This window comes from Arachis duranensis, chromosome 3, assembly GCF_000817695.3.
Source record: "Arachis duranensis cultivar V14167 chromosome 3, aradu.V14167.gnm2.J7QH, whole genome shotgun sequence".
NCBI lineage: Eukaryota > Viridiplantae > Streptophyta > Magnoliopsida > Fabales > Fabaceae > Arachis > Arachis duranensis.
Window position 1 is genome coordinate 11,210,245 of NC_029774.3, and position 27,537 is coordinate 11,237,781.

General features: G+C 31.6%; 2 protein-coding genes across 5 annotated transcripts; one reads left to right on the forward strand and one right to left on the reverse strand.

Annotated features, from left to right (window-relative positions):
- Positions 1-7,616: 7,616 nt before the first annotated feature.
- Positions 7,617-9,146, reverse strand: LOC107477572 (protein EXORDIUM-like 3). The gene has a single exon (XM_016097617.3). The coding sequence runs from the start codon at positions 8,983-8,985 to the stop codon at positions 7,960-7,962; it is 1,026 nt and encodes a 341-aa protein (XP_015953103.1). The 5' UTR covers positions 8,986-9,146; the 3' UTR covers positions 7,617-7,959.
- A 12,841-nt stretch (positions 9,147-21,987) lies between these two features.
- On the forward strand, positions 21,988-25,162 carry LOC107477573 (UDP-glucuronate 4-epimerase 2). Of its 4 annotated transcripts, XR_008007127.1 has the most exons (4): positions 21,988-23,731; positions 23,876-23,960; positions 24,698-24,872; positions 24,980-25,158. XR_008007127.1 is itself a non-coding variant. In XM_016097618.3 (2 exons), exon 1 carries the CDS (start codon positions 22,439-22,441, stop codon positions 23,705-23,707), a length of 1,269 nt encoding a protein of 422 aa, XP_015953104.1. In that variant the 5' UTR covers positions 21,988-22,438; the 3' UTR covers positions 23,708-23,731; positions 23,876-24,221. The 4 variants fall into 4 exon arrangements, 1 of the variants encoding a protein (XP_015953104.1); XR_008007126.1 differs by having other exon boundaries at positions 24,698-25,162; XR_008007128.1 differs by having other exon boundaries at positions 24,708-25,162.
- Positions 25,163-27,537: the final 2,375 nt, after the last annotated feature.

A 27,537-nucleotide genomic window follows, 5' to 3' on the forward strand; every position in this document is an offset into this window, starting at 1 on the left:
GTATCATGTTAATTTTATTTTTTTTTTATATTTTTCAGCATTTTCTATTTTTTCTATGTTCTTTTTTATTTCTGTTTTATCTGTATTTCTCTTTCTTTTTTATGTTCACTTCGTTTTTTGCGTTCTCTTCGTTCAAGATCAATGCTCTTTATCTGATTTGAAGATTTGGATCAAAATTTTTAAAATTAAGTTGTGAAATCAGCTTTGAACAGATATTTCGTTTTCAAAGATAATGAATAATTCAAGTTCAGACTGTCAATTGAACCAGGACGAATTGATTATTGTTTTGAATCGAATCAAGTGACTAAAGTGCAGTTTGTAACACCCTTACTACCAAAATGTTACGCTTCTGGTTGTGCCACTCTGATAGCGAGGATATTACGACAACATCCATATATTTAAATATAAAATAGGAGCCTTTAACTTGAAAACGTATCAACCTTTCTTTGAAAAATCAAAAATACTTTTTTTTTCTATAAATACGCCTACATATAAACCAATCACAGTCACTACTCCTACCCCTCTTTACAAAAATATAATAATAATGGCAAGGAAACATAATAACTACGCTAATACAACAATGTCGCATAATCAAAAGCGCAATAATCTCTTCATGAACTTCTTCGTCCGTTTCCTGAAAAGATAAGACTGTAGGGGGTGAGAGTCTAACCACACAGTTTCACCAGAAAAATTAAGAATTGTTATAAGAGGATATGCATATATAGAAAAGAATGAGTTTTAACCGCAGTGATCATCGTTCGTCTTATGAATCTTTTCGAACATAAAAAATTAATTATCCAAATTCTAAAAAACATATTTTAATTTATAAGATCCAATCAAACACAATATCTAAAAGATTTTGCTAAATACCAAAGAACTGTTCTAACCAATCTTACCAAGGCAATATAACTTGTCCAATTATGACTTCCGGCCCAAACAGTCACGGTCTTAGACTCAAACATAATCAAACAACACTCAAATTACTATAATCCGAACCAACCAGTTACAATCATAAGTAATGAACTTCAAAACAATCAAGAGCAATTACAACAAGTATGACAATTAACAGTTAAACAGAAATATTCAAATAGGCAAACCAAATATAATATGCACACCCAAACAATATCACATAAATGCATATGATGCATGCCTGTCCTACTTTCATATGATGGTTTGAATTTGAATGTAATGTAGGAGTTCTAAATCTGAATTATTATTTTGATAAATTTTTTTCGCTCTCAGTTTCGTTATATTTGGATTATAAATTGGTGTATTTTGAAAATATTTTCAGTATATTTTGAAATTCAAACGGTCAATTAAACCAGAGCGAATTGTATTATTATTTTAAATCGAATTAAGCTGAGGTATGGTTCGTTTGTAGTTGAATAATTTTGTTTTTGTTTATGAAAATTGCTATTCATGGTTGATGGTTTGAATTTGAATATAATGTACAAGTTCTGAATCTGAATTATTGTTTTGATGAATCAATTTTATTTTGAGTTTTGGTGTATTTTGAATGATAAATTGGTTTATTTTGGAAATATTTTCAGTGTAATTTCAGTTTCTGTGAGATGTTAATGAGTAGCTTGTGCTAAAGGTTGGAAGAAATTTTAACACACGTGAAGAAGTTGAAAAATTCTACAAAGATTATTCTAAACTTGCAAGTTTTTCTACAAAAATTTAGAACACAAATAAGAAAAAAAATGAAATTACGAACCAATTGATGTGCTTTAAATAGGAAAATTTAGTTTATACATGTTGATAATTGCACTAATATATGATTTACTTTTTGCAGTTGAACCTTTTAGATGGTGTATCAGTGGTGTAGTCAATTTCCAGCCATTATCATCGACAAATAATAAATTATCAATTCAGATATTAAAAAAAATAAGATAGACTTTTTGGTATTTATCTAAGGCATTTCGGTGTTTTGCAATACAGTTTTAGTGCAATCTATGTAATATTTTTATTTTATAATGAAAATGAGATTTAATTTTTATATTTTCTTGTTTTTTTTCTATTTACCATGTTACTGATTGTTTTGAAATTTGTTTCTTCAATTTTTTTAAGAGATTTGTTTATTTTGAATATACAATACACATACAATTTAATAGTTAAGCAATGCAGAAATTCAATTTACACAATTTCTATATCTCCTAATAAAAATTTGCAAAAAAAAATTGTAAGTATTTTCTTGGTGTTTATTTGAATAATTTTGATGTTTTCGGTTAGTAATTCAGTGTATTATAGAAATTTTTCATATTTTTTGTAAGTTTGTGAACTTGGATTTATTCTGATTAACATGATTTTAATACAGTATAGATAGGTGAAGTTTAATTTTGCAAAAAAAATTTATGAAAAGTTTAGATTGAATATTTATAAAGATACAAAGTATATGTTTGTTAATTCAAAATTGTACACACAATTTAAAACAATATTGAAGATATATTGTTAACAGTTTACATTATACAATCTATTGACTTTCTTTATTTCCTGATGTAACAATTTACATTATACAATCTATTAAGAGTAAGGACTTTCTATATTTTGGTTCTTCTTTTTTTGTGGTGCTCCTCTCAACAACCTTTTTTTATTGTCATTTTTTCTATAAAGAATAAAAAATTAGGTTAATAGATAACAACAACATCAAGTGCACCTCAATTCACATAAAATACACCGAAATACAAAGTAAATACACCACTATTATTTTTTTTATTACAATTTACATCACATAATGTTAGTTCAAAAAGACATACAACTCAATCAAACATGCACAAAATGACACTAGAACCACTACAACAAACGTATATGGGTTAGCTACAACTAGGGGTGGCAAACGTGCCTAAACTCGCCGGTCCTGTCCGCGCAACCCATCAAAAAAGGCTGGTCGGGCTAGAAAATTGAGACCGCCATACTTCGAAAGCCTGCATAACCTACACCGCTTAAACCGCGGGCTTTGGTAGGGGGAGGGCGGGCCCAGCACTTTTTTTTTCTAGGGACATTTTTTAAAAATGTTCTAATTTAGTGTTTTGGATTATATTTTACGTTTGCTTAATTATGTTTTAAACTTATAGATGTTTAATTATATTTTTTGAACAATTTTTATTTTACTTTGGACAATATTGGATTTATTATTTTATTTCAAAAAATTTGGTTTATGATTATGTTTATTGTATATTTATAATTTTAAAGACTTTAATGTTTGTGAATTTAGAAATTATAATTTTTTTATGTCTTTAGAAATTATACATTTATTAAAATAGTTATGAAATTATATATATATATATATTATTTATCCTTAAAAATGAATAAAAACACATACAAATCACTCAAATATGTAAAAAAAAAAAAAACCAGAAGCACTACACAATATTCTATTAACTAGTTACAATAAAAAGAGGACAATAGCAAGTGCACCTCAAATCACATGAAATACAGCGAGACTTCTCACCTTTTTCTTCTTTTTCTTCCTTATCATCATTTTCTTCTTTTCTTGTTTCATATTCTCATAATTCTTCTTATTTTACCCTTTTAACAAAAAAAATCAAATAAAGAAAAAAAAGACATATATAATGCTGCAAAAAATCACCAGAAAAATGATGAGAGAAAAAAAAAAGAAAAGATGCAACAATTTTATGTAGAGAAGAAGAAGAAGTGCCGCTAAGAGTTGGAGCGCGTATATACGTTCTCCCTAATGAAATTAGTTTTTGTTAGATTTGAACCAACTAAAAACGCAACAATTGTATGCAGAGAAGAAGAAGGAATGCGAAGAAGAATAAGAGAAAAAGCGCGAAGAAGAAGAAGAAGTGCCGCTGAGAGTTGGAGCGTGATACACGTTCTCCCTAATGAAATTGGTTTTTGTTAGATTTAAACCAAGTTGATTAGATTTGGTTGCCAACAAAACTGGGCTATGCTACACATCCAAGTATTTTTTTCATCCAAGTTTTATCCAAGTAGGTCCAATACTAACAAAAACCACTCTCATTAAAAGAGCGTCATTACACGCGCTTTATCTTCTTCTCTTTCCCCGCGTTTCTTCTTCTTTCAAATACACGCATACGTCATCTTCTTCTTCTTTCAAATTCACGTATACCTCCTCCTCCTTCTCCTCTTTCGTTATCGTCATCACCAATAACACTAACATTTTGCTAATGGATTATTTTTTCAATCGAATTGAATGAAATGCAATTGCTAAATTGAATTGAAATGAATTGAATGGACGCAAGTGTTCTAAATCTGAATTGAATTGAATTGATAATCTCTAGATTGTAGACAGAGGAATTTTGAATTTGACTTTATATAATGGATTATGTTTCGTTCATTCATTACTATATAATTGTTTCACCATGAGTACGTGTTTGATTTATTATGCAGAAAGCTGTTTGAATTTGATTTTATATAATGGATTATGTTTCATTCACTCAGTATTGTACAATTGTTTCACCATGAGTATGTGTTCGGTTCATTATGCAGAAAGCTGTTCGAATTTGATTTTATATAATGGATTATGTTTCGTTCACTCAGTATTGTACAATTGTTTCACCATGAGTACGTGCTCGGTTCATTATGCAGAAAGCTGTTCGGATTTGATTTTATATAATGGATTATATTTCGTTCACTTAGTACTGTATAATTGTTTCACCATGAGTACGTGTTCGGTTCATTATGTAGAAAGCTGTTCGAATTTGATTTTATATAATGGATTATGTTTCGTTCACTCAGTACTATACAATTGTTTCACCATGAGTACATGTTCGGTTCATTTCTGTTCTATACAATTTAAAACTCTTTCTTCTCACCTTCTACTGCTTCTTCACCAAGGAGAGAAGGAGGCAAAGACAAAAAAATACAGTAGTAACAACAACAAAAGAATGATGATAAGGAAAAAACACGTGAAGAAGAAGGAACGCGAAAAAGGAGGAGAATGAGGAAGAGGAGGAACGCGGCGAAGAAGACGATGAAAAAGACGCTCCGTGCGTAAACGAGCGTGAGAAGAAGAAGAAGAAATGCGGGAGAAGAAGAAGAAGAAGAAGAAATGCGGGAGAAGAAGAAGAAGAAGAAGAAGAAGAAGAAGAAGAAGAAGAAGAAGAAGCATAAGGAAAGAAAAAAACAGAAAAAACGCGTGATCTAAAATTGCTTAGATGAACTTAGATGCCAAAATTATTTGGATGTGAAAAATATCTCAAAAAAAATTAGATGTGTAACAAAATTGTAGATTAAATAATAACATAGTAAATATAAAATTTAAATTTAATCATAAAGATAAACCCTAAACAAACAAACTCAAATCTTCAATTTAAATTCAAATAATAACTATGATAAAGGTATTACGCGATTCTTTCTATCATATATAAATTAACAAAAATATTATATAATACTAAAAATTAGTTATTAAATTAATTATTATATATTTATGTATAAATATATATTTATATAATTTATTTTAAATATATTTTATATTGATAATTAATTTGATAACTAACTTTTGTATGTATGTAATAGAGCTGGCTTTAGAAAATTATCAACCCCTTTTATGCAAATCACACATTTATATAAATTTTTATCCTTATTTATTGAATGAATAAATAACCATTTATATATATGAAAGATAAAAAAATTAACATATGTACCTACAGTAAATTAAAATTAAACTTATATCCATGAAAGATGTCATCTGTGTGACAAAAACATCCTGTCTTTGAAGGATTGAAGCACCACGTAAGATATTTTTGTCACATAAAATGCATCTTGTGTGGATACAAATTTCGTTAGTTTTGATATAGTATAAAAATATATGTCAGTATTTTCATTTTTTATGAATGCAAATAGTCATTTATTCTTTATTGAATTAAACAGAATTTGTATTAAGAAGAGTAAATATTAATTCTCATATTTATCAATTTTCTTAAAAGACAATGCGGTTGCTATCCGTATCCACTAACACCGTTAGCCATATTTGCTTTTCGGAGAAGTGAAAAGTGAGAACTGAGAACTCAACCCACGGCAGCCGAATATAACGACATTACCTACGTGATACCGTTAAATGAATTATATGTCCGTTTTGTACCAACACCAAGTTGTGTAGGTTTAGGACAACTCAATTCCTTTTCTTCCTTCCAAACAATGTCGTGTTGGAGGGGGTGTTTATGTTTTGCTAGGTACTTCCAGACCAAACTAAACTATACAATATGTGATAAATCTGAGTTCTGTGTCAAAAGTGTAGACACCAAATATTAGCCATTTTATCTTTCGCAAATGAACCATAAAAACAATTCTAACGGGATACTTTTTTTTTAATATCACTTTTGATTTTTACAATAACTCAACTGATTTGAAATTAAAATTTATATTAAATATAATCTTTGAAATAATATGAATATCAGTAAACAAATATTATATCATTTTAAAGAAAGACCAATATAATGAAATTACTTATATATCCATTAAATTTATTAAATAAATATTATAATGTTGTTAATAAATTAAAATGAAATCAAGTATTAGGATGAATCTCATATTGAATATCAAATTAATTTTTATAATATATGATCCCACAAATATTTATGAAATATTTATGTGATATCTTATAAGATCCAAAATAAAATTAAACTAAAATCAAAACTTAGAGATGCTCTAAGATTAAAGTAAAAATTTGGGAATCAACTTTTCTTTCTTTCTCTTGTTGATTGGAAGCGAATTAGAATTAATTCCTGGACTGTTTGTGACCAACACTCAAATTCAAGAGTTTTTTAATATCGTTATTGGTTAAACTTCCAATCACACAACCCTAGATTGAAGGGTTAAATGGAACGTAAATTGTTACATGAATTAGATTCATAAAAATGTACCTTTCCGTTTTTGAGCTGAAACAACCAAATACACCATATAAAAACCACCTGGATCAGAACATTTCAGTGGAGTTAGCCTGATGCCTTGATCCTCTAACAATATTATTATAATATAACGTTCCTATATTTAGAAGACTGAATTCAGAAATATTATTAAACATAGTTATGAAAAAAAAAAAAACCAGTCGGTAATAAGTCATTCCTTGAAGAATGGATCAAAATTAGAAAATTAGGGTATAAGATACACCAAAAAGAGCTTGTAAGTTTTTTTAATAAATATATAATACATACATTAAAAACTTAGGAATTGGTAGGAAATCAAACAAGATGTGTAGGAGATCAGAGAAGATGAATGATACGGTGAATACATATAATGCATGTATGGTTAGATTGATTGATAGTGGAGTAGTAAGTGGATGAGAGTAACAGAATAAGCAACATGTTTGTTTAGTAGTGAGGAGTGGGAAATGGAAAGGGTCCTTGGCACTTGGCAGGTGTTGAAAGGACAAGAATGAATGAATCAGCAACAGTAAGGTTGCAACACCACCATAACAATAACACCAAAACCTTGCTATTGTCCATCACATTCAATCACCCGTACCATTATTTACTTAAACAAACATACCTAATCTTATTTAATTCCTTTTTTATTGTCATCACCTACTCATATATCAATATATCATCATGGTCCCTCAAATATTACAGAAGCACAAAGTAGATGATGCTCCCAAACAAGCTCGACCCATTCTCATCGTTCAATGAATATCGTATTTGGAAGAGATAGTTAAGGGTCAAAGACCCTCATCCATCATGGTCATATAATTATAATTTAAAAGTAATAAAATTACATTATTTGCATTAATGAACAAACTTAACTACCTTAACTAAATTACCAAGCTCCCCCCACACAAGCCCACAATCCTGCAAACAAAAATTAAAACCTGACCTCATGACAGCAATAATAATTTCATTAAACCCCAAAATTAAAAAAGAAACCCAAAAAGGAAGAAGAGATAATCTCATTCTACATACATCCAAAGAGAGGAAGAGGATTCAATTAGATCGAGATGATCACGGTTTTGTTCTGTTGTTTAGAATTTATACTTTTGAATCAGTGATCAAGAGCATTAGGGCCAGTACAGTAATTCAGAACGTGGCTCCACACCCACTGAACCAGATACTTACGCCTGATGCCATTCATGTTATACGTGGCACCATCGTGAGCGTCCAATACCTGACCCGTGTAAGATCCTCCCCCTCCAGTACCGTAGATCCCCTCGCAGAGATCCGCAATCTCAACGGGGAACGTCGGGTCCTGACCCGCATACCAAGCATTAGCTAACGGGTTCGTTGCAAGCTCCGCCATCTCATGTCCGATCACGCTGATCATTCCGTCGACTCCAACGTCGCCGTTCGGGGACTTAAACGGTTTCATGTTGGGAATGTAGGCGGGCACGGCGAACGGGTAGGCACACTGCCCGGGGCAGAGCTTCTCGGAGTTTCCAACCCAAGCATATGGAAGCGTGTAACCAACCAAAGAGGGGAAAGTGAAGTAGTGGAAACCGCACACTGACGTGCAGAAATCTTGAACGTAAACGTCATCCGCGGTTAGGAGGAGGTACAGTCCGCTGCGAGGGTTGATCGGTAACGGTTTAGTTCTGGCGGTTATCGCGCTCTTGATGACGGACTGGATCGACAGCCGCGTCAGGGACTTGCCATGGGAGTAGAACCGGTCGTTCTTCTCCTGGCCGAGCCGAACGGATTTTGAGATGTTGGCGCCGGTTTGGTCCGTGTAGAGTTGGACGGTGCGCCACCACGCCGCCACGGAGGGGCGAGGGGAGTTCACGGCGGAGATCGAGTTGATGAACTCGCGGATGATCTTCTTCTGGTTGCGCTCCCAGCGGCCGTACCAGATTGTGTGCACCGTGATGTTGGTGGTGAGGACGGGGCCCATGTGGTACCGGAGCTTCACGAACTCCGATGAACCTTCGTACTTCTTTGAGTCGCCGAATGCGTAATCGGAGACGTTCATTCTGTTGGCGTTCTGCGGCCACGGCCTCCACGCCGCCGCCGGATCCGCCGCGAACAGAACCACCAACACCAAGATGGCGACATTGGAGTGAACCGCCGTGTTCATTTTAAATTTGTTTTAGTGAATGGGAAAATGAGGTAGCTGAGGGGAGTGAAGGAGTGAGCTCAGAAGCTGAGAGAGCTCCCAAGTACAAAACGTGAGTGATTCAGTGGATGAACTTCCTTTATACACACATATTCACTTTTCATTGTTTGTTTTTTTCAAATTATTTTCAGGAAATTTGAAAAAAAAAAGAGAGAGAGAAACAAACAACGACGAGTAGTAAAAAATTAAAGAAAATTGGGGAAAGGAATAATGGAGTATTGTTTTTGGGGACATTGATTTGCGGGTAAGGGTAATGGAGGACAGTTAGATTCTTAAAGTGTATGTGGGGTCCAGAGAGAGAGAGAATTGATGATGAGGATGATGGCTGTGGTCGTCATCTGATTTGAGATTTTCCATCTCCTCATCTTTTGCGCGGGAAAATAGGTGTCTAGGGGTATTATGGGAATTTCGACGCCGGGCGTAAGGAAATTATATAGTAGAGTACTACTGAGTATTACGTGGTGTTTTGTGTTTTTGGTTAAAAAAAAAAATGGGGGACCGCACCGAAAAGTGGTCCGAGGCAAAGACGACACTATTGGCCGTTGGGAACACCATCATGGATAAGCATCCATCATCATATGTTATGATATCCATGTCATACCCATACACCCATCATAACTCTCCCTGCTCCCCTCTTTCTTTTTTACTTTTTCTTTATGTTTATTTATTCAACTAAAACAAAAGATAAATTACTGGTCTCTAGAAAAAACCACACAGGAACCAATTAACCTCGTTTTAGATGCAGCGAAATTTGAGAAAAGGAGGCGCAGGAGCAGGAATATATGAAATTAAAAATTGCAATATTTTTATAGGAAACATGAGCTAGCTTGCCAAGTAGAGAGTACATTTGCTTTATTACAAACAATAGGTCAATAGCAACATAAATGGGTATATAGAAGAGAAATTTTGGGAAGGAGGGGTTTGTGTTGAGGTCCACACCACATGGATCCGAATGCATTGATAGATAGATGAATTATGAATATATGGTTGCAATGCAAAACAAGAAGGAGAACCAACTATGTCAGCTGCAGTTGCCAGCATTGACATCACCCTGCTACTGTGCTTGCATTATCAGCTACATAATTTGGATTTGTTCCAACATTCAGGACTGCTTTGTCTCTTGCTCTGTTTTCTAATAATGTTTGTAACCGTCACACAACTTCAGTTTGCTTTCAAAACTGCTCCAATCACGCCTCTTCATGAGTTTCTATATCCATCAGAGGAAAACAAACTGAATTATGTGATCAATATTCTGCTTAGTTTACTTAATTAATCGATGGCTTGCTATGTTATAATAACAAACTAATAAGTTGGTTCATGGGTTTGCTTTGAGTATTTATGCCGAGATGGTTGTCAGAATAAATAAATCTTTGTTGAAAAATTTATTGATCAGGTAAGTGTTGCACATCTAATTTCCATAACAAGATATCTTTGTTTATTTGGTAGGTATATAATATAACTGAAGTAAAAGCTTGATTTTCAGGATCTGTTGTGCATTACTTCATTTGTCTTCAGTCTGTTATGATTTATGACTGATTCCTAATCTTGATGTAATTAATTCCTCCGATCCAAGGTGGTATTACTCTTAAAACCTCAATTTCTCTATTTGCCACACTGTCTTAGGATTGAGACCGATAGGAAGCGGTATGAGATCACTCTTTCTAAGCGAGATACAAAAGTTTTCCGATAAGGAGTGAAGGAAGGCTCCAAGTCAGTCTTCATATATATATAGACAGAAAATCTTACTATTTACCATCAATCACGTGTTTTTTTTTTTTTAACAAAATCATCTTTCCTTCTGCTTCTTTTAGGCTGGCTGTCTTGGGCTTCCTTTCTTTTTATTTATTTTGGGTCTGTTCCTACCTTGTATGTTGTATCTTATAAAACTTTTTTATTTTGTCCAAAACAAAAATTATTGAGCTTAATTTGGAATTTATATTTTTTGGGCCTAACACCCCTTTGCTAAACCCAAAAAGATATCAAGGCATAGTGTTTTTTCTTTTTTTTTTTCCGGTGAGAAGTTCAAAACAAATATTTAGTACTCTCATTTTTCTTCCCAATTGTTAAGCTATTTGGACTACTGTCTAACATTAAGAACAGAGCCCAAAACGTAAATTAAATTGAGTGTTGAGTTTCAGGAAAACCCAATCCAAACGTTGTTTCCCCAGACCAAAACCAACAATGAATATATTGTTCAGCAATAAGGGAAAAAAGGAGGGCAAACGCTTACATTTTTATATGATTTTTAAATATATATTTAAGATTTAATTTTCACCAAAAGTTCACATTCTATCCACCAAACTAAAGAAACTATATTGAAATTATTCTCCTCATTTTAAAAATAAAGTTACATTTACATAAATTTATTGATAAAATGTAAATTAACAACTTTTTAAAAATAAAATATACTTTTTGTCTCTAATATTTTTAAAAAAATTGAATAATATTTTTAACATTTAATTTAGGTTTAATTACTTTGCAGGTCTTTATAGTTTTATCGAATTTTTAATTAGACTCTATACATTTTTTATTTTTAATTACAATCCTATATCATTTATTTTTTTTTAATTAAGTCTCTGTTGACATTAAACGTCAAAAAATATTAGTGAATTATGAATTTGTTGTGATAAGGGATGAGTTGGATGCCTATTAATATTTGGGCGGCTTAGTTTCTCAATAACAAAAGGCTTTAACAAAGTTTGAAAAATCAAAGCCGAATATGTGTATAAATAGGAGGTTAAACCTCCGTTAATAACACACACAAAAACAACAAGAAATAAAATAATTCTCCCTCTTTCTTTATGTTACAACTATTCTGAATATTCCTTTCTCTCACACTCTTTATAATATTAGTAAATATATTGATCATCTCTATTAAGGCTGAAAATAATGTATCGCAGGAGAATAAAGCCAAAGTCGTCATCTTGACGAAGGATTGAAAAACGAATATCTCACAATAAAAGATCCTGTAAATCTGTGAAAAGACCTTAAAGAAAGGTATAATCATTAAAAGACGGTGATACTTCCTCAAACTCAATATGAATGGACGCACTTGCATCTACATGATTTTAAATCTATAAATGAATATAATTCAGCAATATTTTGAATCACCTCACGAATGAAATTATGTGGGGAAAAGATAACTGATAATGACATGTTGAAAAAAATATTCTTGACTTTTCATGCCTCGAATGTGCTCCTGTAGTAGCAGTATCAAGAAAAAGGATTTAAAAAATCTTCTAAGTTAATTTCTTGCTTACTTGTTACTGAACGCAACAATGAATTACTTTTAAGAAATCATGAAGCGAGTCCAGCTGGCGCCGCCCTATTTCTTGAAGCAAATGCGGCAAATTATAACCCCAGAAGAGGTAAATGGCAAGGTTTTAGTAACCAGAAAAATTATGGAAGGAAGAAGAATTATGTTCACAAGAAAGGATCTCACCAGAAGTGGGATAAAGAAAGAAACTCTGGGCAAAATAAATCAACAGAAGATAAATATTTTTGTTGTGGTGGAAAGGACCATTGGTCGCGTACCTGTTGTACCCCAAGGCACCTAGTCGATCTTTATCAAGCATCTTTGAAAAAGGATGACAAAGGAAAGGAAACAAATTTTGTTTCAAATGATGCTGAAAATTCCACCACTCATGATGATGTATCTGATTTCTTTGAGGATCCTTAAAGAAATATTGACCATTTGATCAATGATAGAATAGTTTAATATGTGAGTTTGTTAAATACTCATGTAAATAAATAATGAACTTATTAAGTTTTATTTTCTATGCATTTGAATTTCAAGTACGATGAAATATTTATGAATTTCAAAATTACTGAAAGTCCCAAAGATAATAACAATAAAATTTTTAGTATATACTATACTTCTTAGAAAAATATTTTCAATCAAGAAAATAATTTTACTTCGCAAATATTTCTACTCATTTTATTATTATTTGTCTTTGAATAGCATGGCAAGGACATATAGTGAAAATATTTGCCTTGCGAATAGTGTAAGTTTGCACACTATTCTCAAATATAATATATACTTTACTCATCTTGTGCCAAAAGAAGAATATGTTAATACTATTATTGGATCAAGCAATGTGATATAAGGCTACGGAAGAGTTATAATTTTATTTCGCGAAGGAACAAAGTTCATAATAAATAATGTACTATTATCTACTAAGTCTATAAGAAACTTATTGAGTTTCAAAGATATTCGCCAAAATTGATATCATATTGAAACAATGAATGAGGGAAGTCGTGAGTACTTATGTATCACAACTCATGATTTAAATAAAATGGTTATATTAGAAAAGTTACCTTCACTTTCATCTAGTTATATTATACCAAAATTAGTGCAATTGAATTACATGCCATTGTAAATTAGAAGTTTACTAGTCCAAATGAATTCATAACTTGGCATGATCGACTGGGTCATCCAAGAACAACCATGATACGGATAATTATTGAAAACTCCCATGGACATTTACTAAAGAACCAAAAGATTCTTAAATTTAGTGAATTTTGTTGTGCTGCATGTTCTCAGAGAAAGTTAATTTTAAGGCCATCACCAGTAAAGATTGGATTTGAATCCCCTGAATTCCTAGAAAGGATTCAAGACGATATATGTGGATCCTTTAGATATTTTATAGTTCTAATAGACGCATCTTCGAGATTGTCACATGTGTGCTTATTGTCTTCTCGCAACCTGGCGTTTGCGAGATTACTTGCTTAAATTATTCGATTAAAAGCACAGTTTTCAGAAAATCCAATTAAAGCAATTCGTCTTGATAATACTGGTAAATTTACTTCCTAAACCTTTGATACTTATTGTGTGGCTAACGAAATAAGTGTTGAACATCTAGTAGCTCTTGTTCACGCACAAAATGGGTTAGTAGAATCACTTATTAAACACCTCCAATTAATTGCTAGACCCTTACTTATGAGAACAAATCTCTCAACCTCGACTTGGAGGCATGCTATTTTACATGCCGCAACACTTATCCGTATGAGGCCAACAAGTTATCATCAGTTCTCTCCTATGCAATTATCAGCCAAATGTTTTCCATTTAAGAATATTTGGGTGTGCAATATATGTTCTCATTGCACTACCTTCTCACACCAAAATGAGACCCCAAAGAAAATTGGAGATATATGTTGGATATGATTCTCCCTCTATAGTAAGGTATTTTAAGATACAAACTATGGATGTATTTAAAGCCCGATTTGCGGGTAATTTTGATGAATCAAAATTTCTAATATTAGGAGGAGAGAATAAGCTTCCTGTAAATGAACTTAATTGGAATGCATAATCCTTGATGCATTTGGATCCTCGATCAGGGCAATGTGAACTAGAAGTTCAAAAGATTATACATTTGCAAAGAATAGCAAATGAATTGCCTAATGCATTCTCCGATACAAAGAGGATAACCAAATCTTATATACCAGCGAAAAATTCTCCAATTCGAATTGATGTCCCAATCGAAGCCACTGAAACAAATTCACGCCAGAAGTTGGTAGGCCTGTCAATTCCAAAGACAAAAATTTTTGAAAAAGAAATGAGGTAAATACTATTTCTGTTGAAAAAGACATAGTAAAGACACCTACAGTTGTCCAAAATTTTGATATAGTTTTAACGCCAGAAGATGTTCAGGTATCAGAAAATTATGAAAACAACGAGATCTCAATAAATTTTGTCTATGCAGGAAAGAAATAGAACCGAAATAAGACAATTGTCAATGAAATATTTGCATATAATGTGGCATTAAATATCATGCATGGAAGTAAGGATCTTGAGCCAAGAACAGTTGAAGAATGTCGACAAATGAATGATTAGCCAAAATGGAAAGAAGCCATGAAAGCTGAATTAGACTCACTTGCAAAACATGAAGTCTTTGGACCTGTAGTCCGTACACCAAAAGATGTAAAACCTGTTGGATACAGATGGGTATTTGTGAGAAAATAAAATGAGAAAAATGAAGTTGTACGCTACAAAGCTCGACTTGTAGCACAAGATTTTTCACAAAGTTCCGGTATAGATTATGAAGAGACATATTCCTCTGTAGTAGATGTAATAATATTGCGTTATTTGGTCAGTTTATCCGTATATCATAAACTACATATGCATTTAATGGATATGATAACAGCCTACTTATACGGCTCATTAGATCATGATATCTATATGAAAGTCCCTGAAGGACTAAAGATATCTAATCCACCTAATGAATATTCGCAGGGGTTATACTCAGTCAAATTGCAAAGATCTTTATATGGTCTAAAGCAATCTAGACGAATGTGGTATAATCATCTTACTGAGTATCTGGCAAAAAACGGATTCAAGAATGATGATATCTGCCCATGTATTTTCATAAAGAAATCTGCATCTGGATTCATTATAATTACTGTGTACGTTGATGATCTAAATATCATTGGAACTCTTGAGGAGATTCCAAAGATTATAAAACTCTAAAAAAAAGAGTTTGAGATGAAAGATCTTGAAAAGACTAAATTTTGTCTCGGCCTGCAGATCGAGCATATAAAAAATGGAATCTTTATTCATCAAACAACAAACACAAAAAAGATATTGAAGAGATTCTATATGGATAAGTCACATCCATTAAGTATCCCAATGATCATAAGGTTTTTGAATGTGGAAAATGATCAATTTTGTTCTAAAGAAGAAAATGAAGATATCATTAGTCCTGAAGTAACATATCTTAGTGTCATTGGAGTGCTAATTTATCTTGCTAATAATACACGACCTGACATATCATGTGAAGTAAATTTTCTAGTAAGGTATAGTTCCTCTCCAACCAGAAGACATTGGAATGGAATCAAACAAATCTTTCGATATCTTCATGGAACGGTAGAAATGGGATTATTTTATCCATATGAATCTAAGTCACAAATAGTTGGCTATATTGATGCTGGATACTTGTCTGATCCACACAAAGGGAGATCTCAAACAGGATATCTATTCACATATGGTGGTACAGCTATATCATGGAGGTCCGCGAAACAGACGATAGCAGCAACCTCCTCTAATCATGCTGAAATACTAGTGATACATGAAGCAAATCGCGAGTGTGTTTGGCTCAGGAGTTTGATTCAATATATTCTATCATAATGTGAACTGATTGATCATAAGATAGCTCCAACTGTCCTGTTTGAAGATAATACAACATGCATTGTTCAATTTAAGGGTTGATACATCAAAGGTGATAGAACAAAGCATATTTCTTCCAAATTCTTATTCACTCATAATCTTCAAAATCAAGGGACAATTGATGTCCAACAGATCTGCTCAAACGATAATCTGGCAAATTTATTTACAAAGTCACTCCCAAAATCTTCTTTTGAAAGATTGGTACATGAGATTGGGATGCGCCGATTTCAAGATATTAAATAATATCGGTAAGAGGGAGAGACTGTACTCTTTTTCCCTTGGTTAGATTTTTTCCATTGGGTTTTTCTTGACAATCTTTTTAATGAGACAGTCCCCATAAAAAAGGATATTGTACTCTTTTTCCTTCTCTAAAATTTTTTTTCCATTGGATTTTTCTTTAGTAAGGTTTTAACGAGGCATAATCCTAAATGGTCATCCAAGGGGGAGTATTGTGATAAGGGATGAGTTGGATGCCCATTAATACTTGAGCGGCTTAGTTTCTCAATAACACAAGGCTTTAATGAAGTTTGAAAAATCAAAACCTAATATGTGTATAACTAGGAGGTTAAGCCTCCGTTAATAACACCCACAAAAATAATAAGCAATAAAACAATTCTCCCTCTTTCTTTATGTTACAACTATTCTGAATATTCCTCTCTCTCACTCTTTATAATATTAGTAAATAATTAATCATCTCTATTATATTAAGATAGTAATTATCGTGAATATTGTTATTTAATTATACTTCTTTATTTTATATTTATATCTTCCTTAATTATTTATTTCACAATAGAATTTATTTATTTAACATACTCTATACTTATAATATGGCTCATATGCAGGGACGGATCCAAAAATGATATTATGGGGGGCCAATAACACATATAATATTAAAAATTATGTAAAAAAATTATATAATATAAGATGTATTACAAAAATATATTGACAAAGAATATATTTTAAAGTAAAAAGAAATATGTGTATACTTTTTACTAACGAAATGGTCGATTCTTCATATCATAAAATTCACCAATAATAGAATTTGTGTAAAATTTTTCAATAATTTTTTTTCAATATAATTAAAAGAAAATTATCAAGAAATTCATCTTTTATTTTGTTTCTAAGTTATTTTTCACAATATTCATAGTTGAAAAAGATCTCTTAATTGTAGCAGTTGAAACAGAGAAAATTAATATCAAATGAATAAAAAAAGACGGCTATAAGAAGAAAAAGAATTCACTTTATAATATTTGAAATTTTTTATTTAATTAAAAAATATTAGTAATAATATCTTTTTCAGATTTCTTTAATATTGTTACTTACTTTTTAGATATTAAAAATTATTAATATTTAAATTTGACTGAATTTTTATTTATACTAGACTAAATACTAAATATTTTTTTAAAAAAAATTAAATTATACATAATAACTTATTACTCTTAAAAAAAGTTGGGGGGCCGAGGCCGCCACTCGCCCCCCTTATATCCGTCCCTGTTCATATGAATTGAGAATTCCTCTCCTGAATATTTTTCTCTTTTTTTTTCACCGTCTTTAAGATAATACGTAGATATATAGATCTAAGCTAAGAAAACTCTCTTCTCTCTTTGCGATGTTCTATATGAACAACCTCAAACAAAAAAAACACCTATATTTCTACAGAAAAATAATAACCGTGTTCTCTTCATCTTTTACCTCCATATGTATCTCTATTTCTATCTTCATCTTCTACTTTTATTTGTTTTTGTTCTTCTTGTGCTTGTTTTCATTTTTGTATATGCAATTTTTTTTCTCTTTTGTGTGCTTTTACTTGTATTTTTCTGTTGATCACAAACCCCATTTTTAGCCTCTAATATATTGAATTTCTTTACTTATTGAATTTCTAGAGGAATTATATTTGTCAAAATAATCGAACACTCTTTAATTTTACCTGAAATCAAATGATCTTCATCAAAATCATCGAACCACCTTTTTTTGATGGAGTCTTATTCCTAAAACTGCGTTTGCCATTAATTTTTTCTCCTCTTACAATTTGTTCTTTTATACCAAACAAAAAGAAATTCAAAACTATTTCAAAAAATCTAATCAATTATATAAAAAAATATTTTTTTTTTAAATAACAAGAACAAATAAATTCACATCAAATTAAGTCATCAATCTTTTATATGAATTGCGATTTTGTGAATTTATCCTAGATAAAGATTCAAATGACATCATTCATAATGATATCTTACTTTTAATTTTTAAATATTTATTTTTTGATAGAATATTCTGTTAATTTATCTTAGACTTTTTTTTATAGTAAAAACTTAATTAAAAAAATTTAAAAAATATAAAAAAAACCTAAAAAATATAAAAAAAATTAATTAAAATTTAATAAAATTATAAAAATTCACAAAATAATTAAATTTTAATTTATTTTAATTTTATCTTCTAATATTTCAAATATGTTTCAATAATACTCTTAAAAATGAACACAGCTAATCTGACTATTGTGTGTGGATATGTCATTCAAATGTGACATAAAATTGAGTCATTAGCGTAAAATTGTCACGTTATATATTATCTCACCCAAATATATAATTGAAATATATTAAAATATTAAAGATAAAATTAAAACAAAATGTAAACGATAGAAATAAAAAAATATTTACTATTCAACAAATATTTTTATAAATAAAATCATATTGATCATATATTTAAAATATATCAAATTTATTGAGATTTATTTTAATATACTTTTTTTGTTAAAAATAAAAATTTGATAATTATCACGTATATACTTCGTTACGCGAAATATTTTTAACACGTATCATTTTTATTATACATGCTTCAGTTCGATTTAATTTTATTTAAATATTTAAAATTTTAAAATTATAAAAATCTTAATTTAAAACTAGATAAATATAATTTAAATAGAAAATATCATCGTGTTCCCATATAGCACGTTGGTATTTACTTTTAAATTTTTTAAAAAGGTTCATTTAAATTATATTTATCGTAATTTTAATTTAAAAATTGTGTAATTTTCAAATTTTAAATCATGATTTTTTTTTTACAACTGAATAATTTAAATCACAATAATGCAAACTGAAATCGTTCATTTGATTTTAGAAAGAAATTAACTATCTGAAAAATTTAAATTAAATTTTTTTATTTAAATTTAAGATCAATATAATTTATTCATTTTTAAATTTTAAAAATAAACAACGAACATACTATATTAGCTACATTATATTTTTTTGGTGAAAATTTACGTGTAATTAATTTCATGTGAAATTGATTATAGTTGGGATTTTTTTTTTTTTACCAAAGATAAGGAACTCAAACCCACGACGTCTTAAATAAGTACGAGGAGATTATGCCATTTAAGATATAATTCATTGATTTTAAATATTGTTTTAACTGTATTTGAGTTTTCACCTATATAAATACTATATTTATATTCAATTATGGGGCGTGCTACACATCCATGTAACCATGTAACCAAGTTGGCCCAATCCCAAATAGAGTCACGCACATTAATGAGAGTGAAAACACGCGTATGCTCATTTACTTCTTCTTCTTCTTGAACAAAGTAAAAAGAGGCCACTGAACCGAACAACATTCATTTGGTGAACCGAAATCACAAAAGCCACCGAATCGAACAGTGTACATGTGGTGAATAAATAGTGATCAACTTTCAATCAACAAGAATAGTATTTCTCCATGCAAAAGAAGTACTGAACAGAGTAACAACTAATTTCAAGCCCTAGTTACACTATCCACTGAATTGAAGAAGAAGAAGAAGAACCTACGAGCGCAAATTTAAAAGAATAAGGAGGAGGAGGAGGAGGAGGAGAAAGAGGAGGAGAAATACTATTCTTGTTGATTAAAAGTTGATCACCATTTCTTCACTGCATGTACATTGTTCGGTTCGGTGGCCCTTGTGATTTTGGTTCACCAAATGAATGTTGTTCGGTTCGGTGGCCTCCTTTTACTTTGTTCAATGTTTAAGAATATTGTGATAGCATGCAGCAATCATCTCCTAGCTGTCTCAACGTAATAACCTCATTCAACTGATTTGAAGTTGAATCATTCATTGTTTCCATTCAAAAGTGTAGATTAAAGAAGAAAACGAAGAAGAAGAAGAACGACATAGCTTATTACGTTGAATTCAATGCAGATCAATAATGAAGAATGCGACCAGAGAAGAAAAACTCGAATAGATGAAAACGACGAATTTTATTAGGTAGAAGGAGAAGGAGAAGGAGAAGGAGAAGGAGAAGGAGAAGGAGAAGGAGAAATACTATTCTTGTTAATTGAAAGTTGATCATTATTTATTCACCACATGTACATTGTTCGGTTCGGTGGCTTTTGTGATTTCGGTTCACCAAATGAATGTTGTTCGGTTTGGTGGCCTCCTTTTACTTTGTTCAATGTTTAAGATTATTGTGATAGCATGCAGCAATCATTCCCTAGCTGTCTCAATGTAATAACCTCATTCAACTTATTTGAAGTTGAATCATTCATTGTTTCCATTCAGAAGTGTAGATCGAAGAAGAAAACAAAGAAGAAGAAGAACGACGGAGCTTATCACGTTGAATTCAATGCAGATCAATAATGAAAAATGCGAGTAGAGAAGAAAAACGCGAACAGATGAAAACGACAAATTTTATTAGGTAGAAGAAGAAGAAGAAGAAGAAGAAGAAGAAGAAGAAGAAAAAGAAGAAGAAGAAGAAGAAGAAGAAGAAGAAGAAGAAAAGAAGAGGAAAACACGATATGTTATATGAGGCGCGTGTATAACAAACGACTATGGGGTGGGAGAACGCGTGTGTGGAGGAAGTTACTTGGATAACATCCATGTATTTTTTACATGGACGTAGAGCTTTTCCCTTCAATTAAAATAACTTCCAATTCAGGCTAGGTTTGGTAAAGTTTTTTGAAGAAGTGCTTGTGGTTTGTATAAAAGCTGAAACTGTTCATTTTGTGTTTGGTAAATCAAAAAGACCATGTGCTTTGTGTTTGTAATTTTTAAAAGATCGGATACTTTTGAAAGTACCTAAGATAGAACTTTTTAAAGTTGGCTTGTACTTTTCAAAATTTAAGAGCCTAATATAACCTTATATGTTAACTAATTTTTGAATTTAATGCTTGTATTTATGTGTATTTTTAAATTTTAAAAGCTATTTTACCAAATATAATTATTGTTGTTTGTGTTTATTTAAAATTATATTTAATTTGATTACCAAATATAAATACTATAACTTTTAAAATATTATCTTTTAAAAATTAATTTTTATAAACTACTTTTGAAAGATAAAAATTTTACTAAACTACATTTCAGTGTGACTGAGCACGTTATATAAAAACACATGATTTATTTATTTATTACTTTAAATTAATAATTTTATAATTTTAAGATTTTAAATTATGTAAATAAAATTAAATTAAAATTAAAAATCAAATTAATAAATATAAGTCGTAATAAATTATATCCAATTTTACTCGTATATGAATATTCAAGATGTCTCTCCATATATCTTGTTTATTGACTTTATTCAGTAATTAAAAGTTATTTATTATTTAAAGAATGTTCTGTGATTATGTAAAATATTTTAAGTATTGTCAGTAATTAAAATAAAAATAATTATTTAATTTATATGAAGAACTCATCTTAATATACAATACTTTAAATAAAAATAAAAAGTTAACAGAGGAGGTGGAATCGGTGGAGCAAGTTGTGCGCATAGATAGGTACAAACCGAATCACATGCGAATTGCAAAATTGCAGCAGGAGCGGATCGGCCGCATCCGAAAACTCAAAATCAAATCAAAATGCTCTTGTTGCTTTCGTATTCATTGGATTTGACTCTTGTTCAACTGCAAACCCTGTTTTTATCTTTTATCTTTATCCTATCCTATTCTCCCTTGCTTCCACTCTTCTCACACACACACACTCCAATTCAATTTAATTCAACACATAATTGGAAAGTACTTATCCACCCCGACTCATCTCCAAACCTTTTACCTCCCAACGAATTTACATACAAAAACAAATCATCCCACATTAACGCTTTCTCTTACTTTTTCTTTTTCTTTTTTTTTTTTTTCAGAGTCATACATATTCCCATAATAATTGACCCCAAATCCAACAACAATGATCATAAATCACAAACATAACACATTTGCAGCAAAACAAAGAGAGCAACCGACACAACATAGTGAACTCTGAACATACATTAAACATTATTCTTTTTCTTTTCTTTTGCTTCAATGGTGGATAAGCCAATGAGCAATCACAGATCCCGTTTCCCTTTCTCCATCAACAAGCTCATCTTCTGGTCTCTCATCTCCCTCGCCGTCATCCTCTTCTTCTTCGTCGGATCTCCACCTTCCACCGCCACCACCACCACCTCCTCCTCCCACTCCCGCCGCTCCCTCCGCGGCGGTCCTCAGTGGCAAACCTCCGTCATTCGCTCTTCTACGCCGTCAAATCCCAAAGGTCTCCGCGTCCTAGTCACCGGCGCCGCCGGCTTTGTCGGCAGCCATGTCTCAGTGGCACTCAAGCGCCGCGGCGACGGCGTTGTCGGCGTCGACAACTTCAATCGCTACTACGACCCATCGTTAAAACGTTCACGCGCCGATCTACTAACGCGTGAGGGCGTGTTCGTTGTGGAAGGCGATATCAACGATTCATCGCTCTTGAAATCGCTCTTCAAGCTCGTGAAGTTCACGCACGTGATGCACCTCGCGGCACAAGCCGGAGTTCGTTACGCCATGAAGAACCCTTCCTCTTACATCCACAGCAACATCGCAGGCTTCGTGAACCTTCTAGAAACTTGCAAGAGCGTGAACCCTCAACCCGCTATAGTCTGGGCTTCTTCAAGCTCCGTTTACGGCCTCAACTCGAAGGTTCCATTCTCCGAGAAAGATCGTACGGACCAACCCGCAAGCTTATACGCCGCAACGAAGAAAGCAGGTGAAGAAATCGCGCACACTTATAACCATATCTATGGACTTTCCATGACAGGCTTGAGATTCTTCACTGTTTATGGACCTTGGGGGAGGCCTGACATGGCGTATTTCTTCTTCACGAGGGACATTCTGAAGGGAAAACAGATTCAGATATTTGAAGGCGCAGAGCATAGATCGGTGGCGAGGGATTTTACTTACATTGATGATATTGTGAAAGGTTGTTTGGGGGCTTTGGATACTGCTGAGAAGAGCACTGGGAGTGGTGGCAAGAAGAGTGGGCCTGCGCAGTTGCGGATTTTTAATCTTGGAAATACTGCTCCGGTGCCGGTTGGGAAGCTGGTGAGTATTCTGGAGAAGTTGTTGAAGGTTCATGCCAAGAAGAAGGTTGTGGCTATGCCTAGGAATGGGGATGTTCCTTTTACACATGCTGATATAAGTTTGGCCAAGAAAGAGATTGGGTATAAGCCTGGTACCGATTTGGAGAAGGGTTTGAACAAGTTTGTGACTTGGTATTTGGCTTATTATTCTAATGAATCTGGGAAGAAAGATAGGCTAAGTTCTTGGTGATGTCAATTTGAATCATTTTCTTTGGTAAATTTCAATTCAATTCAATTTGATTCAATTCATTTTTATTCCAATTAGGTCTCGGATATCATGTGTTTTATTGTTGTTGTTAAATTTAATTTGCCCACTCAATTGACTGAAATTTCATCAAGTGCCTGCACTATTTTGCAGGGGAATTCTACTTTTGTATTCATTTTTCGCTGTCTATAGTTGTACACACACAATAATGTGGATTCAGTTCTGTAGTTCTGTGCAGGTACTCTTAAACCTTTAATTATGCAAATTAGAGTTTTAGTCGTGAGGTTATAGTTCTAGGGAAGTCAATTATTGGGGAAATTTGGAAGTTATCATCTGGCCTTAATATGAAGCTGTCAATTCGTCAAAAGATACTATGAATATGGTGATTACAGTAATAGGCTGAATTACTATTTTATTTCCTAATTTTGTTTTAGAGGTGTTTAATAATATTTCTTTTGTAAAGAAAGTGTATTATCTATTTTACCATTTTACTTATTAATGTCTCGTGTGCTTCTCCTCAACTGTTGTTACTACTTTTGAAGAGATTTATATTTTTTTGTTTTGTGTAATTATTAACCTTATAGTTGTATAACCGAGTTGGGCTTAAGCAAGTATTATACCATGGTAAACCCAAAAAAACCTTATAGTTGTTAATATAGTTTTATACGAGACATTTTTGTTGAATATTATCTTCAAAATTCTGACGCAATTTTGTATTCTTCGGGTCGCAATCGGCAAGAGTTGATTGTTTACTTTTTAAACATCAATGGCATGCTGGAGTTGAATGAATCAAATTGTTTTCATTTATTTTTTTCACTTTATTTAATGAACCAACAGGAACAGGAATATATTAGTAATTTACTTCTCCCATTCTATTTTTGTTTCCTTTGCTTGTTGTGTAGATATCATATCATATCCCTTGGATATCTCATTGCAACATTGTATTCTGTGAGAATTTGATATGTTTAAAAATAGTAAAATGCAGGTTCTCTTTCTGTTAGGCTCATCTCTGACCAACCTTTTTACCTGACATGAAATCAAAGTTTATACAAGCACGTATGTGAGAACAGAATTAGCAGTCTAAAATGGGGAGAATTCTGATTTGCATGCGTCCACATTTCACAGACCACAGATTGAGACCCAAAGAATGGTTAGGCTTGTGTCATTAAATGGGGACAAGAAACAAGAATCATATCTCGATCTAGATTTTTTTTATAAATTTTTTGTGTTTTTGACTTTTCCTCTATTCTGGTTTAGATGCCATTCTTTGGATGCTGGAGCTCACATGATGCAACTACTTTCTGCTGCATGCTGAGTTGGATTCATATGCATAATGCATATTACTCGTTTTCACATGTTTCATATTTGGTATTAAAAAGAACAAGGAGTAAAAATAATGAATTCATATGGTTATTTTAAAAGTGATCTTACTGAAAATAAAATTAGGTAAACGAAAGTTAAGAAATATTTCCTGGAATGTTGGTCAATTTTTGCATAATTTAATTGCAACCTATGTTGAGGACTACATTACAATTAGTAAGTTGTATGGGGTTTAACATTCTACCCCATTTTTTTTTTGTTCTCAACTTTCTAGATTGTACATATTGGAAGTAAAAAACTAAAAAAAGCAGCATAGGTTGTGAGTGTCTCAGGAAGCCAACAAAAAAACAAGTGAGATTTAATGTTACAAGCAAGAGAAAGAGACTCCATCAGCATTCTTGCTGCAGGAAGATCCTTAATTAGGGCTATGGGATTAATAATTATATTAGTTGTGTACGATGAAGACATTAATATAAAGAGGATACATTCAAAATTTAAAGTACAGAAAAGTAGTAACAATATAGTTATAAATTTAATATATAGTTTTATCTTTCTAGCTCCATATTCACAGCATAAGCTCTGTTTCTCCGAGGATTCATAGTCACAAGAAAAAAAGAAAGTGCAGCTAAGTGTAGTCTCGCGTTAACACAGGTCGATCGGAAAGAGTCACACCCAAAGAGGATATCGTGGACGGTCTAACCTGATGATTGTATTAGTAGTTGATTTCACTGAGAAAGGGAAAAATTTTACTGGTGAAAAAACTTCAACTGAATCAAGTTTCAGTGATGATAACATTTATACTATGGCCTGACCTGCATGGTTCCTAAGGTAGCGTTTGTTTTGAGCTACAGAGACTGAGACTTAATATCATATTTGTTGATTTAGAAATTGGTACTAAAATTTTTATTTCTATCTCTAAAATTGAGATTCATTATCATGTTTGTTGGTTCAAAGACTGCTACTAAAATTTCAATTTCTATCTCTAAAATTTCACTATTTCAGTACTTGCAAAAGGTAGGGATACAGGAGATTAAAATTTTTAGAGATAGAAACTGTAATTTTAATAACATTTTATACCTAAATTACTTTCATTTCAATTAATTAATTTCAATTTTACCCTACAAATTAAATTAGAATTTCATTCTTGTTTCAATTTTTGTCTCCCATTTTTGCACCAATAATATTTATTTCAATCTTTATTTATTAATATCTGTTTCTCAATTTTTCGTCTCTATCTCTCCACCAAACGCTACCTAAGTTACACCAGTAATGTTCATATTTCAATCAGTACAAATGTCATGTCAAAGTAGTCATCTCCTATCCTGTTTATATAAAGATTACGAATAAGAAAAAATTTTCAATGGACACAAATTTAACGTATTATTCTTTGAAAACAATAAAAAAAAGGGTTAGTAGAATCTATGAATAGTAACCATCGTCGTTTGAGTAAAATTTGCGGGAGTCATTTTTATCAATAATATTATTTATCCACCAAAATTAATCATCATATATTTATATATAGATATATGTGTAATTTAATTTATTTATAATATATAATATCTATTCTATTTTAATAATTAATTTTAGTGTATATCTAAAGTGGTTGTAATTTTGTCGTGTGTCAGCTATAGCTTGGAATGTGGAGATTCTGCATGCTGATTTCGATGCCTCTTATGGCAGTAATTTTAGTGGTGGATTCCGAATTAGAATGTTCCTTGAGGAACAAAGAAAACCACTTGGTTCTGTATGATGCTCTGCCCAAGCTTCCTTGCTATTTAGTGCCACAGTATTTCCTTCAATCTTATATATAAAATATTATTAGAAATTATCTGTGAAAGTTTTATCATGATTTCATTATTTAGAGAATTTTTCTTTCTTATACACTTCATTACTTGACCTTGATGTAGCATTTAAATGAGCTGAAATCCTTACCAAGGTACATGAACTAATTGTTAATATTTTTGTTATGAGTCAAGTGATGGGTAATAAAAAATTCTTAGTAAAAAATCCCTTTTAACTGCGGGTTTCAGGGCAGGTTCAGCTATTCTTCGTTTTCTAGTTACAAAATACAGTAATTATGGGTAGTAAAAAATTTCCAGACCGAAACATTCATTCCTAACAAAAAATTATTAGATTTTACTTTTTCAGTTGTTGTATCGTAAGATAAATATAAATAGGTCACTTCATTAGTTTTCATCCATTAACGGGGATCCAACATATGGTCGTTAAGTAGTTAACATATTCGTCACGATGTAACATTTCAAGCCAGCAAAAAATAAGTCTATACCTAAAGTTGAAAAAGAAAAATGTTAGATGAATAAATTATTTTTATAATTAATTTCAGTAAAGTGTTTTTAGTGTTTTTTTTAATTGATTTTTATTATGTCAATAAAATATTAGATCAATTTGGTTAAAGTTGATTATCAAAAATAAAAAAATTTGGTAGGTGAGAAAAACCAGGAATGAAAAGTTAATCAATTGAAAAAAAAATGTGA

Excerpts from the sequence above, each read along its gene's own strand:
- LOC107477572 (XM_016097617.3), bottom strand. The coding sequence starts at position 8,985 with ATGAACACGGCGGTTCACTCCAATGTCGCCATCTTGGTGTTGGTGGTT.
- LOC107477573 (XM_016097618.3), top strand. The coding sequence starts at position 22,439 with ATGGTGGATAAGCCAATGAGCAATCACAGATCCCGTTTCCCTTTCTCC.